Source organism: Mastigoproctus giganteus, chromosome 4 (assembly GCF_048544385.1).
Source record: "Mastigoproctus giganteus isolate SK-2022 chromosome 4, ASM4854438v1, whole genome shotgun sequence".
Classification (NCBI taxonomy): domain Eukaryota; kingdom Metazoa; phylum Arthropoda; class Arachnida; order Uropygi; family Thelyphonidae; genus Mastigoproctus; species Mastigoproctus giganteus.
Window position 1 is genome coordinate 219,759,652 of NC_143578.1, and position 15,749 is coordinate 219,775,400.

At 40.1% G+C, this 15,749-nt stretch overlaps 1 protein-coding gene across 2 annotated transcripts in view; it reads right to left on the minus strand.

Moving 5' to 3' along the window:
* LOC150087417 (uncharacterized) overlaps positions 1-15,749 on the minus strand; it is a 149,511-nt gene that overhangs the window by 95,348 nt on the left and 38,414 nt on the right. Inside the window, exon 1 of one of the 2 annotated variants that reach the window (XM_090371169.1) lies at positions 4,484-4,713. The exons of the other annotated variant lie outside the window; for it this stretch is intronic. Coding sequence (XP_090227295.1) covers positions 4,484-4,499 — 16 coding nt within the window. The 5' untranslated portion in view covers positions 4,500-4,713. Of the gene's footprint in view, positions 1-4,483; positions 4,714-15,749 lie in introns of those variants that run through there. 2 annotated transcript variants of the gene reach the window in all.

The window sequence follows — 15,749 nt, forward strand, 5'->3', positions numbered from 1 at the left end:
GTTTACACCTATATTTTATATTTGGTAAGACAAATAAAGATTTATTTATTTATTTATATATATACAATCTTATGCATAAGTAAAACAAAAATAAATCCAAAAGACAAAATTTGAACAGGATTTCAACAATTAAACGTTTTTGACCTGCGCAGATGCTCATTATTGTTTTTTAATTGTTAGAAAGACAGCTTCCGTAGTTTTTCTTTACTCTTTGAACAATTTTAGGCATCTTTTCAATTAGATGCGCCAATGGAAAAGAGATATCTACAGTAGGTGTCAATTTTCACTTCACTAGTGAAAGCGGCCATTCTTTTAAAAGGACCTGAATTCTGTGAACCGATTCTGAAGCATGCAAATCGAATCCGAGCAAAAGAGACACGGACCAATATAGAAAACGAATATTTTTAAAAGCTGAAAAGGCTTCGGGGAGTAGAAAGCTTCGCTTTGAGAGTGCTCCATGGACTTTAACATCGACTATACCGTTAGATGTTCGCTATCAGACTTTGGGAGAATGCCAAGGAAGCCCGCGTTAACCTCACCCCTATCCGACACATGGTCTGTTAACGGTCGTACCTTCCTTGGGGACTCTCCAAAGAAGACATGTTGACTTTCATTGTGCGACTGATGACAAAAAAATGAGCTGAACTTTGGTCTTTTTCTGTGTTCCGCTACTCGAGTGGCCCAAGTTATCTTTCCGTAGGAGACAAACATCCTCTTCTACTCACCAGACGGTACTCTCGACTACATCGCAATCTGTACACAACGTACATAAATTTCGCTTTTCTCCGGGGTCGAATTAGCTGTGCCCTGTGGTCTCCGGTGTCATTAGATATATGGAAGGGGAACTAATGAAGATAGCTCGCGGTAATTAATAAGTATATATTGTAATACACAGATATGCACTTGGACAGGCGCGCCGTGCGGATTTGTTAATTACATTTCGATATAATTAAGCTCGGCAAAGAATTGCATTTCATTCTGGTGCGGTCGTGAGAGCGACAGACATAAAATACGTTTTAAGTGCTTCAGTTTCACCATTTGCATATTTCATTTTCCTAATTTATTTATCGGTGTACTGCTTCGCTTTTTTGGTGTCGCTTTCCGACAGGTGGCGTTGACAAATCTGGAATGGCTTGTTCAACAGCTGGATGAATACAGTACGTTCGGAAGCCTGCTTAGAGGGTAGTCTGTTATAGCCCCTGGGGTAAGAAAGATGGGAAACTTGACCCAGGTTGGAGACCATTAATACAAGTTATCTATTTCGGCTTATTAGAGTCCGGTATCGGTGGCATATACTGTAATAACCGTTGAATATGAGAGTATCACAGAGGGTGGAGCCGTAATTTGGCACGTGGGGGCGTAATCCCCTCGGGGCTTCGTCAGAATGATGCCAGAGAGTGCCTATCATTATACGGTGAAAGCGGTCCAGTTGACGCGGATATTTAGAATAGTACTGTAACTTGTCGGGGAAATCTTAGGAAGTCCCTACCCCTTTCTTTACAGGAGGGAGAAGAGGACAACTTTTTCCCCATTTAGCAAAACTGTTTTTATCATCGATTTTTCTGATAGAAGACCTTTCCAGTCCACCTGAGCGTGTATTGATTTACCTTCAACGTACACATAAAATGTGTCTATAATTTCAGGCCGACAGACTGAGGAACCCCAATTTCAATATGAATAAGGAATTTTCCTAAATGGTGCTGCCTCAGCCTAGTGTACAACTGCCAGTACAGCACGCGAAGGAAAAAGAAATCGCTGGTTCTGCAGGGAAAACATGAAATATTCCTTGGAATTCGGCGAAGGTCCTAAATATGCCTGTTTTACTACACCAGGGAAGGATACTGTTCGCTTGAGTGATTTGTGCAGTGACAAAAGACGACATAAATAACAGTGACATTGATGAACGCTTGAGCAATCTTTATCTTATGCCTTTAAACAGCACGTGGTTCTTCTCTACCCCATCGGGAGCCCGCTGCGTGCTGACAACCCTGCTACCCAGCAGTATAAGGATCAAATGGAGACCTGGCTCGACGCTAAGGGATGGAGGGAATGGCAAAAAAAAGAAATTGACTGAATATCATCGTGTTGCTATTGGCAACCTGACCTTATTCACTGCAGTTATATATAGTCGGAGAATACCGATTGCAAAAACGGAACACGAATGTCTTTCTTTCTTCCTATACATATACAGACGCACACCCTGTTAGGAAGGGGTTAGCTGGTGTCTTAATCGCCGTACACTTTCAGCACCTATCCGGACCAAACACCTGTCTGGCAGAGCGATGGCGCCAAGGAATCGGATACGTCAAATCCGCTGAATCACTCGGAAGAGGACCCCCCCCCTCTCCAGCGCTACAGATTTATCCGCACTATGCTTCAGCACGTCATATTAATTCCGTTGCAGGTCTTCCAAATGGAATGTGAACATTTAATTGACCCCACGTCCAAAGGTGTTCGGTGTGGCGATTAAACAGTCGTCCCCCCTTTGTATTCAAATTCCGTTAGCTCGTACACGCTCTGCGCTACTCGTCTGGCATATTACGTAACAATAAGCAATGACGTTGCAATTTGCATCTATGCCACAGCATGTGCCACGAGACATGGAAGGTAAAAGACATGCGCGGAGCCTGTCAGCCATACATAGAAATACTCGCATGTAACGAACAGGATTTGCATCCGATTATGACCACGTGCGTATTAGGATGTGACGTTTAACTAATGAACTTTTCGGCAGTTGGCGTATCGCGCGGCCCTCCATCAACGAAGCGAATAAAACGCCATCTTGAGCTTCCTAACCAGAAAACACACTGTAAATACCCGTTCCCTCGCGCTGTCACTTGACATTACAAATGCGAATTCCCACTCTCCAAACAAGCTGGCAATAAATCAGGTAAAAAACTCGTTTTGTAATAATATAAAAAAAATTATGGGAATGGAAATAAGTTTTCCTGTAGTTTCGAGGATGAGAACCACCACGGATGACGTCACACACGTCACTATTAACCGGACCATTCCCAAATTTCCTCGATGACAGGAAATAACTTTTTCAAAACATTCTCCGTGACTGCCTTTCATTCCTTTTATCTTATTTTATTTTCTCCTTTTAGTGCGCTTTATAACCCCCGTGCCATTCCCGTATCATTCGTCGAGTGACGTATGCGATTGTCAAACGAACGTTTTCTCCTCCGACGGTAATTTACCCAAACCTTCCAGCGGACAACCTTTCTGGCACGGATCCAAAAGTCCCCTGCAGTGACGGCCTACCTGCAAGCGACACGCTACGTGTGGCCCACTACCGCGAGGGTGCCTGGCCAACACCTGCCCTAATCCCGAACGGCTACGAACACACCTGTCCGCCAGCCAGGTCCGGGCAGGTTTGTTAGGCAAAGGAGGAGCGTGTCCACCTTTCCACTGGAACCAAAACACACTTCTAAAGAACCAAAAGAATAAAACTAAATTAAAAGAAAAAAAAAAAAATTAGGCCTAATTCACGGCACGCACTCTTGCGGCCATTTTAGCAACCAGGAAGTTTTTATGCAGTCTGCTGACTAACGGTTAATTTTCTGTATTAATGATACAGAGAAAATATATCCACGATATTGCACCATCAGAACTATTGCCAGTGACATGCATTTAATTAAACCTGAATTTTCCTTGGAAAGCAAGAGCAGCGTTAACTCGAACACCGATTGATAGGGCGTTATTGGGATATTAATTTGAAATACAAGCTAAAATAACGTTTTTCATTCGAACAAGAACATAAATCAAACGTATTTAAATAACCTAATTGTTGGCAATCGTATTCACGAAATGCAAAAGACTGAAATGTGACATCCCAACAATGGTTGCCATGGAAATTCTAATTATTGGCAAGTAAACAGAAAAATGGGCATTTTCTCGTTTGCTCGAGTATTACGAATTGAAGCGTACAGACAGCGTGCACCTGGGATACAGCGTTATCGTTGCTATTATTAGTTCCGTAATAGTCAGTGGTCATTTAGTCAGCATGACAGGCAATATGGCGACAGTCGTCTGTCACCTGAATGTGACATTTCTGAACTGCGTATTAACACCGATCTTTGAACACACGCGAGTTGCCGATATTCCTTCCGATTGTCATGTTTTAAGTTGTTTTCGTTACTCAGAGGCAACTGCGCAAGTTTGGTTTTCAGAGGGAAGGGGGATGACAAGCAATCGGTGACAGCGACTGTAAAACTCACGTGGTTGAGGTAAAAGAGTTTTCGTAACCGAACGAGAATTTAACCTCGGTTAAAAATACCGGCGCGCTTGGGGAGAAGCACGAGCTTTAAAACAGACATTAAGAGCGATTGTGTTACGGGAACGTGTTCGAGCAGAAGGTTTGCGGGATCCGCACTGTCCTGTACCACGTGCGCTAATGCCGTGACAGCAGTCAGCTGCTAAGCCTAATGCAGAATACGTTAAAGGTTCGTAGAGGAAAAGGAACAGCAAAACATATGCCTACCTCGCTTTGATTTCATCCTCTCTCTCTCCACCAGATACGTCGGCTGGTGCTTCGGGACAAGCAGGAGTATTTCCAAGTGTTCTGTCTTCTCGTCCAATGTCTTAGTCCACCGTACGTATTCGTCTTTGACAAGGTGAAACTGACAAGTTCAGAGAAACCACGTGGTTCTCTTGTCGTCTGTCAGCCTAACTCTAACACTCCACGAGGCACGCAGTAAGCACTGCTCTACTGCCAGCGCCGCTTGGCAGAACTTGTACAGGACCGGTCTATTGTGCGTCGCTAAAATAGGGAGGTTGGAGTTCGCAGCGGAGGGGAGGTTTAAAAAACGAAACTCAAGGCTCTTGCGATGCACGAATAGAGAAATACGTCGGGTCGTTTGTACATGAGCTCTCCGACAGCGAAGGCCGCGAAATACGAACGAATCTTTAGAGAAATTCGATGTTTTTCTTTTCTTTCGTATATCAGAGCGTGGCTCGGACACACTTCCTGTTTCTCGGTATATTTTCGGACAAACCTGTGTCCTCTGACGGATGCAAGATACAATACCGAGAAGTGTTTTATCAGTTGTTCTATAGTGGGTAACGTTCGGAAAAGGTTTTCCATTTGTAAACATGTCAATGTGTGGCACACTCGGTTGCGAGTGGAGCAGATGATCGCGGATGGATAAGGGGCCCAGTTGGAAGAAAGAGAGCTAATTACGTGTGGTACACCATCGACAGCGGGATCGAAATCTACGCCTTGTGGTTATTAATTGGAATATACGGGTACAGAACGGGCGGGGGGGGGGTTATCCTGTTAACAACTGCAACGTCATCGTGACGCTGAGCTCAGGGGCAGCGCAAAATCTGACTTGGGGAGAGGATTTATAAACCTTACAGAAAAGCGATATTTTTTATAACGTACAGAATTATTTTGCGTAGTTTTTTTAAATATTTTTAGTGGAATTTTCTCTTAAAAAGTATAAATTCCAACGGGTGTCGGGTTCAGTGAAAAGACGCCACAGGAGGCCCTCGTTGATCGAGGGTTTGCCGTTCCCGGATTTTTTTATTGATATATTTTATCGGATTGAACAAAAATATCAACCTCTGGAGAATTTCTTCTTATGAGAAAACTAAAGCATAAACGTTGCTAGACGTCAGTCGTTTAAAAATGAATATGTGCGCATGATGATCGATGCGTTCGTTCAATTTTGGGCCTTCCCTGGAAAGCATCGGTTAGTTCGAGATACAAGGAACTGAGACTCCTAAGCATCTACCAGCTATTGCAGAAAGCCGAGGCGATCCTTGTTTACAATGCTATGAAGACAGCAGACTTTCCCCCTCTCTTCAGATCCTTTTTCATAACCACAGACGAAGAAGAAATATCGTACAATCTAAGAAATTAAGCCAACCTGAAGATTCCGCTTTTCAGAAAAGCCATAGGTCAGAAAAGTATAAAATACAGAGGTGCTAAAACATGGAACAAACTTCCTGCAAAAGGTCAGGGAATGACCACCGCATATCCACGGAGCAATATGGCCTTCGATGCTAATGCTCCTAAAAACCAAAATAACTACAGCTCCTAAAAACCAAACAAACATACAGCCTTTAACCCCAATGACACCATCGAGCCATTTTGCATCGGTTTTGACCAGTTCACTGTAGCAAGCAGCAAACTGTGTCCATTCCTCCATCAGCGCAGTCGCTAGTTCATATGAAAAGAAGGGCCCACTGGCCATCCCTCGATCCAGCAAAGTGTTCGATCGGATTCAGGTTTGGACCGTGCCAGCCAGGCGAGCTGTTGGACCGTGTTTTCCTCGCACCAGGTTTCTACTGTACGGGATGGGCCGCTATCGTAATGGAACATGAAGGGACAACTCGGTATTGATGGTTTTTGGTCTCTTATCCAACCGATGTTCGAAAACCATGAGGATTTGCCCCACACCATAATTCTGTCATGCCGTTCCGCCATCGGCTACCGTTGACTCTGCATGGTTCCAACGCGTGGATGACGCACGCAATGGCAAATTGCTGATATGGCATCCAACGATTAAGCCCCTTCTGAAAGCCCGCATTGCCGCGACTCATTCTGCTTCTTTGTGATATGTCTGCTGTGGCTTGCATACTTTTAAATCTCTTTCTATTTTTTATAAGTACCGTTCGCAACGTTCACTGGAAGGGGTATCCGAATACTTCTGGCAGGGTGGTATTTGTTCTATTAACGTTGTCCTTTCAACATAAACAACTAAATGTTAATAGTGATAAGAGGATTTTTTTTTTTAATAAAAAGAGTATTTAAAATGAGAGTTGGAGGCAGTTGACGTTGTTCTTTCTGTATGGAGAGAGAGAGAGAGAGAGAGAGAGAAAAGACTTTTAGGATCGCCAATAGGTATCAGGTGACTACAGTGTGTCTCAGATTGAGTTGAGAGAGTCGTTCGTGACGTCATAACCAGGCAAAGCACATCAAACCAAACCGCTTATATCCTTCCGCCATCTTTAGTGATGAATTGTGCAATGTTCTGTCAGTCTGTGGTTTAACAACAGCCTTTATAAGTTTGAACGTGAAGTTTTAATTATACTTTATAAGTTAATAACTGCAATTTATGTGTCTGCAGATTAGATTTTTATAAAATGAAATAGCGAATGCTGTTTGGACTTACTGAAATCACGCAGATTTCAGTAAATCCAAATTAGGAGAATGCTCCCGTCTCTTCGTGCGTTTTTTGTGGATAGCTAAATTTAAACTGCTTTAATTAATGCAATGATCTTAATGCTCGGTAGAACAAACTTTGCCTTCACAACGAGTTGCCCTGGTATCGCAATACGTTGTAACATATTTGTTTCAGAGAAGAGCAATTAGTCTTTTACGATGCAGTTTGCTTGAAAGTGGTGCAATACCGTGGAAACTCGTTATGAAGGCGAAGTTTGTTCTGCTGTTGGAATCAAGACCATTACAAAGCAGTTTAAGTTCTGCTGGCAACAAGAGAGAGAGGACAGGACAGTTCTTCTGACGCTATGTAATTCAATAATTATTTTATAATTTAAATTATTTATTAATTAAATAAATTCGTGATTTCATTTATTTAATTCATACGTCACTACTTCTGTTTAGTTCTAAAAATAATCTTAACGACAGAAATACATAATCATAACAAACCATTTCCTTTTATTTATATCATTAATTAAATGGCACGATGATCTACATATCAGCAATACTTGCTTTAAGGAGGAAATTAATGTTAACTATTAATTAACTATTCCTTCCTTGCGGATGAATACAGCCTAAACACGCACTCTGTCATAATCGAGCTAACCTGAGACGTACTGTAGTGAGTATTTTCAATAAGAAAATGGTTAGCATTGGCTGTATACACGAATCCATTCTTTTCCGAAAGAGTGACAATTTTACAAAATGTTACTTTTAATCCTCTTTTTTTAAAAGGCTTTCCGTTTAAAGACCAACGCGATCAACAACTGTTTTTTAAAAAGAAATACGATCGATTTTGACGTCTATATTGTGTACGAAAAGGCATATTAGATATCTTCCTATCTTTAAAATAAGTACAGTATTTCTTTGTGACACATACGTTTGAATATTTCGAAAGTTTTTAATCCTGAATGAAGAATCGGTTTCTCCAGTTGGTATATACTGATATCGATCTGCCTGGCCAATGTCCTTGTACCACTTCCAAACAGTCGACCACTTGGGCGTCTTTTTCACAACTATCACCATACTGCGCATGCGGTTTGTGGTAAGTCCCACTGCCCTCAACTCCTTCAGACATTGAAATTGAAAGAGAGAACCATATTAAAAAGTGACTATCAGTGCCAGTATTGCCAACTTTATATTGCGGAGATGACAAAGTGCACGCTAAGACGTGCAGCGATAAGGGTATGTGATAATGAGCGTGTAATCTTCCTTGCCCACCAAAACACAGGTGTGTGGGTCCACGTAAAAAGTCAGCAGTCCTGATGCGGGCTTACCAAGGAAAAAATCAAAAACAAAACTTTTTTTTTGTTTCTGTTGTCATTAGTTTTGTTTTTTTTAGACATTTTCGCCCACTTGGGTCGTCCCCTCTTTCCACAAAGACATCCGCCAGAACGCTCCATCTGCGCTTGCGTGAAGTGGATTTAGGATTTCGGAACTGTTTCTGGAAGGGACGTCAGCAATATTTTTAATTTTTTAAAGGTGCCGTTTTCTTTGTGTGCGCAGAACATAAATCTTTCTTCGCCGGTGACACGACCCAATGATAAAACGCTTTCGTCCGCTTTAAAATTCGGTTTTATCCGTTTGTTGCATTGTGGCGAGAAGCAAAGAAAGATGCCAATTTCGCCCCGCGTTCCCATTGTGGGTATGCAGATTCGCGCGAGTAATTGAAACGCCATAATATGCGAATGTACGTGTCGTCACATCTCAAATTGTAACCTGCACGTGACCTGAATTCCGGCATTGTTAGGAAGTCCTTTTATTCGCGCGCATGCACAGCGCGAGCATTTGAACTTTAAATTTCCTGCCGTCGACAAAACGTCAACCGAAGACTAACAATCGCCAACTCCTTCGTTTTTTTTAGCACGTGAGGTGTCGTAATGCAGCGGCGGCGGCAGATGTCGTTTCGGAGTGACATCTGCAGTAACATCGGAGTGACCTGGTCACCTCCGATCGCTGCAGGCGAAGTACAGAGCGACCCGGTACTGCACGTAGACTGTTTTCGCCGATTGAACCTCTCGATTAGACTCCACCGATTCAACGACGAATTTGATGGAGCATTCACGTGAGTGCGCGCTAAATGTCCCACGTGACCTCGTCGTGAAACGCCACAGTAATGTACGAAATGTCAAAAAATGGACGTCGGCTTATTTATTTGAGCCTTTAAATAGAACGAATGAGATTTCAAATTTTCATGCAACTTGAAATTCGCCTGGAGAAAACGCGAGAGATAATGATTTTTTTTTTTTTTTTTTTCTTTTCGTACGGCACGACACACTACAAAATCGATCAGGTAATAAAAACATAATAAATCAAATAAATAATAAAATGTTTATCAGTGATAAACGATAATACGCAGCAACCGAGAAATAATAAATCAAACGTGATGAAAAAAGTAAGAGAAAGAAGCTTATTAAAATGTAGTTCGCGATATTCAGCCAAAGACCTCGATATGGACGCTAACTACCTGCTGGTGAAAACCTCATTCACTTTGAATGGGTTCCTGAACACGTTGCTGGCATGAACTGCAAATTACAGCTACGTATTTCCAAACCCCTTGGGGATTCGAACGCCTTCTTTTACACATTCTCAGAACCACAGAGAGAGAGAGAGAGAAGGCGTCAGTAGGTCTGTGGATTCTCGTTTCCTGTCTAAATATCAGTTTAGGGGTTATTCCGAGAAACAGGTTGGGGTCTGTTATATCTGTTTTCCCCTAAAGGAACTTTTACAGACAGCGCCATCTCGTGTACTGGTGATGTGAACCAAGAAGCCCAGTGAACGTTGAAACATCTTTAGTTGCTAAGGGATTAAAGTTTGATTTTTGGAGGTAAAATTTTATAGGGGGAGGGGGGACAGGAGGGATTAAGTCGTCTGGCAGTAATGTCCAATGTTTGGATTATTTATTTTTTTTTTTTTTTTGTATAAGAAGTAACATTTCAAAATGGCAGTACTCAATGGCTTACCTCTTCGTACTGCAGGCAACGAGGTAGGGCCCTTATGTGGGTTTCTTAAAAAAAGTGTATTATTGGATACAATACGGAAAAATACGACATTCCTTTATGCCATTTACTTGAGCACAATTGGTGACGAAATGGAACGTGGCATAGTTGAAGATAAAAGGAAGGGCAATTTCACAGTCCCCAGCTGGGTGTCGTATGCTAATAACCTCCTTCGTGGTGCTTCACTTCGCTGTGGGGAATGTGGTTTGTTACCGCTTAAACTGAGATGGTGCAAACAGGGACAAAGGTTTTATGGGCACCACACAGGGTCCGCTGTTTGTTGACAATAACTCGGCGAGTCGCTGAACAAGGAAACAGGCTAACCAATATTGCACACGGGTTCGCCTCATACGACACTATTTCTGTATTTGATGGCGATCCCTCCCATTGATCTCTTTGTGTGAGCTTTTGAAGGCATCACATTCCTTGCCTAATACGAAAAATCCAGGAAATAAGACCTCGATAAGCATCTTTCGTGTCGAATATTACGGGTATTTACCAATGAAGGTTTCGTGTCCAATCCGGGAACTCTATTCGCGGGGCACCCTGTCCCGAACGAACGCAGTTTAAAGAGAAACACTGCGAATCTCTTTTTCTACACTTATACTCCTCTATAAATGCTCTCCTCACTCGGGTAACTTAATAATGCCACGATTAACAATCTTTATCTAAAGATATTACCATATTCCTCCGGCAGTTTCAAGTGTAGTTGCCATAACAACGTATATATAACCAATATGGGAACAAACATTCCCACAAATGTGTCCGATATAATAATCAGAGCACGTTGACCAGGCAACACTTTGGTTGTCATAATCGTAATGTAGTTTCCATAGAAACTGAGAGTCCGAGAAAAAAATAAAATAAAATAAAATACGCCATTAATACTATCACATAAATATACGCTGCATAACCAGGTTAATAACGTGGAATATGCTTGTTAAAAAAATAAAAAAGTCTTAAGGGTAATGGCAGGCTATTTCAAAATACGCCATCTACCGGTAGTTAAATATATACGTAATTTTTAAACATGATTTTTAACAGCAGTATAATTTCTATTAATTAATGACCACAATACGCAGTTTATAAGAGAGAAAATAACTGCAGATATTAAAATTTATTTTTTAAAAAAGGTAATATTACCGAATAATGCTTTATCTCGCTTGCAGGTGGCGGTGATAGCAAGTGCACGAAGTGTACGACCAGGTGAGTTACACATGTGAGTAAATAGGGACGGAGATGCATCAATATGTAACTCTTTATCTTGCATCCAGGTGGCATTGACTGGTGACACGAAGTTTGTGAAATCTATGAATAGCCGCGCGCACGCACACACCTCAAGAGATGGATGAAACTAAAACAAATAACCGTATCAGTACATAACGTTTTGATATTAGACAGAACAATATAAAGTTTAAGAGAAGAAATTGGTAAATTTTATCATTATCTCCGTTGGGTCAAGGAGTCCTCTTCAACTCTGCGATATTAGAAGTCTTTACATTGTCTTACTTATTTCGCGTAACATCTCTAAAATTCATCCTTGTATTTCGAACAATACACAGAAAAAAGAGAAAAACTGAGACTGGTTCGACGCGAAACTTGTTCAAAATTCTACAACGGATCACGCGTGGACAGAAAATATTTGAAGTATTATAAATTCTGCATTATTTGCTGCCGTTCATCCAGGGAGTCACAATAATTGCCGTACCAGCAGTTGTAATTGTGTCTGACGATAAGCCCTGAGCGAAAAAGTAGTTAAATTCAAATTTATTTGCCCTCAACAACTTCCCATAACAAGTCTGCTGCTGCCCTCTTCTGTTAATCAATCAGTCCTCGTATTTGGGAAGGCCATCCCTACTAGCAATCAGAATGACAGGTCTGTGTAAAGTCCTTGACACATGGGTTTACGTTTCCTTATTGGGAGGAGGGGGACTTCTCATTTCCAGATAATCAGAGGGCATATATCTACTGTTTATCCTCTAAAATATCTTTTTGATTACCCTTGACTAGCATAGTTAATTATATTCTAAACTGAAGCTGTCACTGACATCAGCAACAAACCATTTCTTAAAATAAAAAAAAAAAATAGATATTTTTGATAAGAATAACATGCATTTACTCTAGAACAGGTGGTTATATTGGCAAGTTAGATAATGCACGCGTTATATTACGTTAAAAAGTAACATACCTCAGGGGGTAAAAACTTCTATACTGTACGATAACTCTTTCTAAAAGACAAATGAAATTTCATTGAAATTTTCAACTGCGAGTAGAGTTATTACATGCGGACGGACGGACGAACATGGTGAATACAATATCAGCCGTAAGCATGAGAGGGGAGTTATTTCGCACGGACTCTTACTGTACATTAATTACGAAATCAGAGTTCATGGAAAGGAATTTCGTTCATAATTCGTTTGTGTGGAATTATTTCACGCCTTCAAAATTCGGCGTCGTAGGCAGTTGTAAATCCCGAAATGCTGCGACGCGGTATAAATTCACATTCATCATGAACTTGGTCCGGCTTAGGTCTTTTAAGACCTGTTCCGTTGTAACTCTTGGAGGTGGTCCTGATCTCGCCATCGTTGTCTTGGTCGACCCACATCTCTCTTGCCTGTAGATTTGTAGTTAAAGGCTAATTTTCGGATCCGGTCTGGGTTCATTTTTCCTGATACCGTTTTATGTCATTTACTATGTTATCTACTTTTAATTTCTCGCGGATATCTAAATTTCTTTGGTGGTCTAGTCTTCTAAAGCCTAATAATGGTCTTAAAAAGCTCATTTGTGCTGCTTCTAGTTTGTGTATCTTTCTTATTTATGACCCAAGTCTCACAGCTGTAGAAGAGGGCTGGTTTTGAAGTGATGTTGTGCAGTCGTAATTTTGTTTCGGTTGTCATTTGTTTTCCGAAGTGGCGTTTAATCGTTCCATTCATTTCATTCTATTTTTGTAGTTTAGAGTGGATGTCTTTCCCTTCATTTGATATTAAATTTCCCAAATAGGCGAAGTCAGATATTTGTTCTATTATTTTATCATCAATAACAATTTTGATTCTTTGTATGTTCTTTCCACATAATTCCGTTGATTTTGGTTTTGAGGTGGAGATTTTCACCTCGTACTTTTTACCTATTTTATTCAGTTCATTTGCTGCTATCTGTAGTTCATCTTCGGATTTTGCAATTATAACTTGATCATCAGCATATAATATAGTTTGGATTTTATTCCTGTTGTTCAACTGTAGTCCGTTGTTAATTGTTTGTTTCCATTCTTTAAGAATTTTATTGATGTAGATATTGAATAAATTTGGTGATAGTCCACATCCTTGTTTCACTCCTTTATTGGTGTTCATTGGGTCTGATAGTTGGCCATTAGAATATTTTATACAGACTTTTGAGGTTTTATATAGGCTTTGGATCGCTTTCCGGAGTTGGGTTGGGATATTTTCTTCACGTAGAACCTGCCAAAGTTTTTCCCGGTTTACATTGTCATATGCTTTTTCATAATCAATAAAGAGCAGAAATGTTGGTAGATTGAATTCTCTTCTTTTCTCCAAAATTTGTTATATATATTGTATATATTGTTGTATATATAGTATATTAGAGTATAGCTTTGCAGCAGTTGACAGCAGTGTTATCCCTCTGTAGTCGTTGGGGTTATTTCTGGAGCCTTTTTTGTGTAAATTGATTACTATTCCTGTTTCCCAATCTTTGGGTATCTATTGCTTATGCCATATGATGTAAATAATTTTAGTAGTGCGTTTTTTAGTAAGGTGCCTGCATATTTAAATAGTTCTACACTCAAATTGTCTATGCCTGGGCCTTTTCGGTTTTTTGATTTTTGTAATATTAACTCCAGTTCTTCCATTGTTATATTTTCTTCATCTTTGGTTATCACAGATTCATCTTCCAATTCCCTAGCGCCTGGGTTATACCATAGTTTGGAATAGGGTTGCTTCCATTCTGCTTGGGAGATGGAGTTGGTTTTTATTTGATCATTTGTGTCTAGTTGTAATTTCTTAAAAATTTTAAAACCTCTTCTCTGTGGGCCCGTGATATCACGTTCTAAAGATTTAACAAATTTATCCCAGTCATCTCGTCGGATTCTTCTGGTTAGTTTTCTGACTTCTGCTCTAAGCTTTTATATTTAATGTGTAGATGTAGGTCTTTAGTTTGTAGGAACAGTTTATAGGTCTCTTTTTTTTTCTCATTGATTGTTTGTTTCAATTCTTCATTCCAAGTTCTTAGCCAGTTTTTATTTTTTATAGGTTTTATATCCAAGACTTTCTTCAGTAGCTCCCAGAATTGATTTTTTCATGTTTGACCAGATTTCCTCAACATTATCACTTTCATCTGATTTGAGTTTATCTTTCAATCGACTTTCGTACAGGAATTTAGTGCTTTCATCTTCCAACAAATGTATTTTTAATTTCTTAGTAGTTTTTGTTGGTATTTTATTCTTTTTATTAAGATAATTTCTTTTTATTTTGAAAGGGCTTTCTACTAGGTAGTGATCACTGTCAATTTCACTGCCTCTGAATACCCTAGTGTCTCTAATTTTGTCATTTAATGATAATATAATCTATTATAGACTTTGTGTTTCTTGATTCCCATGTGAATTTATGGATATTGTTGTGTCTGAAAAAAGTATTTGTACTTTTAAGTTTATTAAAAATGCAGAAGTCTATCAAGCATCTTCCATTATTGTTGACCACGGGTTCGCCTTCTGATCCTATACATTTGTCTACTGATTGAGCACCAACCCTTGCATTATTTCACACCGTATATATTTAGTAGACAACAGTGTCTAAACAGGCACATAAGTTAATTTCCTATAAATCACTTGTGGCGCCACAGAGCGGAGGAAATAGAACTAGAATTGAAACGAATAAGAAATAAGGTACTTAGCCAGGTGAGGGATAAAAGTGAATGTATGTGTATGTCCTAGATTTATCTCTTCTCTAATCGGATTATTTCTTAATCCGATTATGTATGAAATTGAACTTGGGGAGGGGGGGGACCAACGAAACCTTACAGTTTAGGGTGGCGCAAGGTGAAGTTGTAGAGATGTAGTCCACGGATGGAGGATAGGATCGGAACACGCTCACATTCATCAGACAGGGGCTGTAATCGCACGCAGGATTAGAATTTGACAAGAAGGTTTTAAATCTCGTGATCTGTTACAGTTTGGCATGTTTACAGTGTTAATCGTCAGATTAAAATATGAACTTGGAAAAAAAAAGTTTGTTGAACGTTAGGAAAAAGATTAATTAGTCTTTGAAACGTTGGGCGATTCTCGGTGACGAATTTGATCAGTTTTGGGGATGGATTTCTGGAGTTTCCATAGATTCACACAATGAAAGGTACATTGTTCTTTTCTTTTTTCTTTTTTTTCGATTTTAGGTGCGTTAGCATATATGCATAAAGCAACGTTTATTTTCTGTGTACCCTTGGGGGTCCCCGCCACACTTTGAGAACCGCTGTCAAGGGGTCTTCGATGTCAAAACTATTTTCATAATAATACTAAGACTAAGACTTTGGGGGCAGCAATAATTTTTAAGAGTGTAAAAGGATCCTGAGACCAAAAG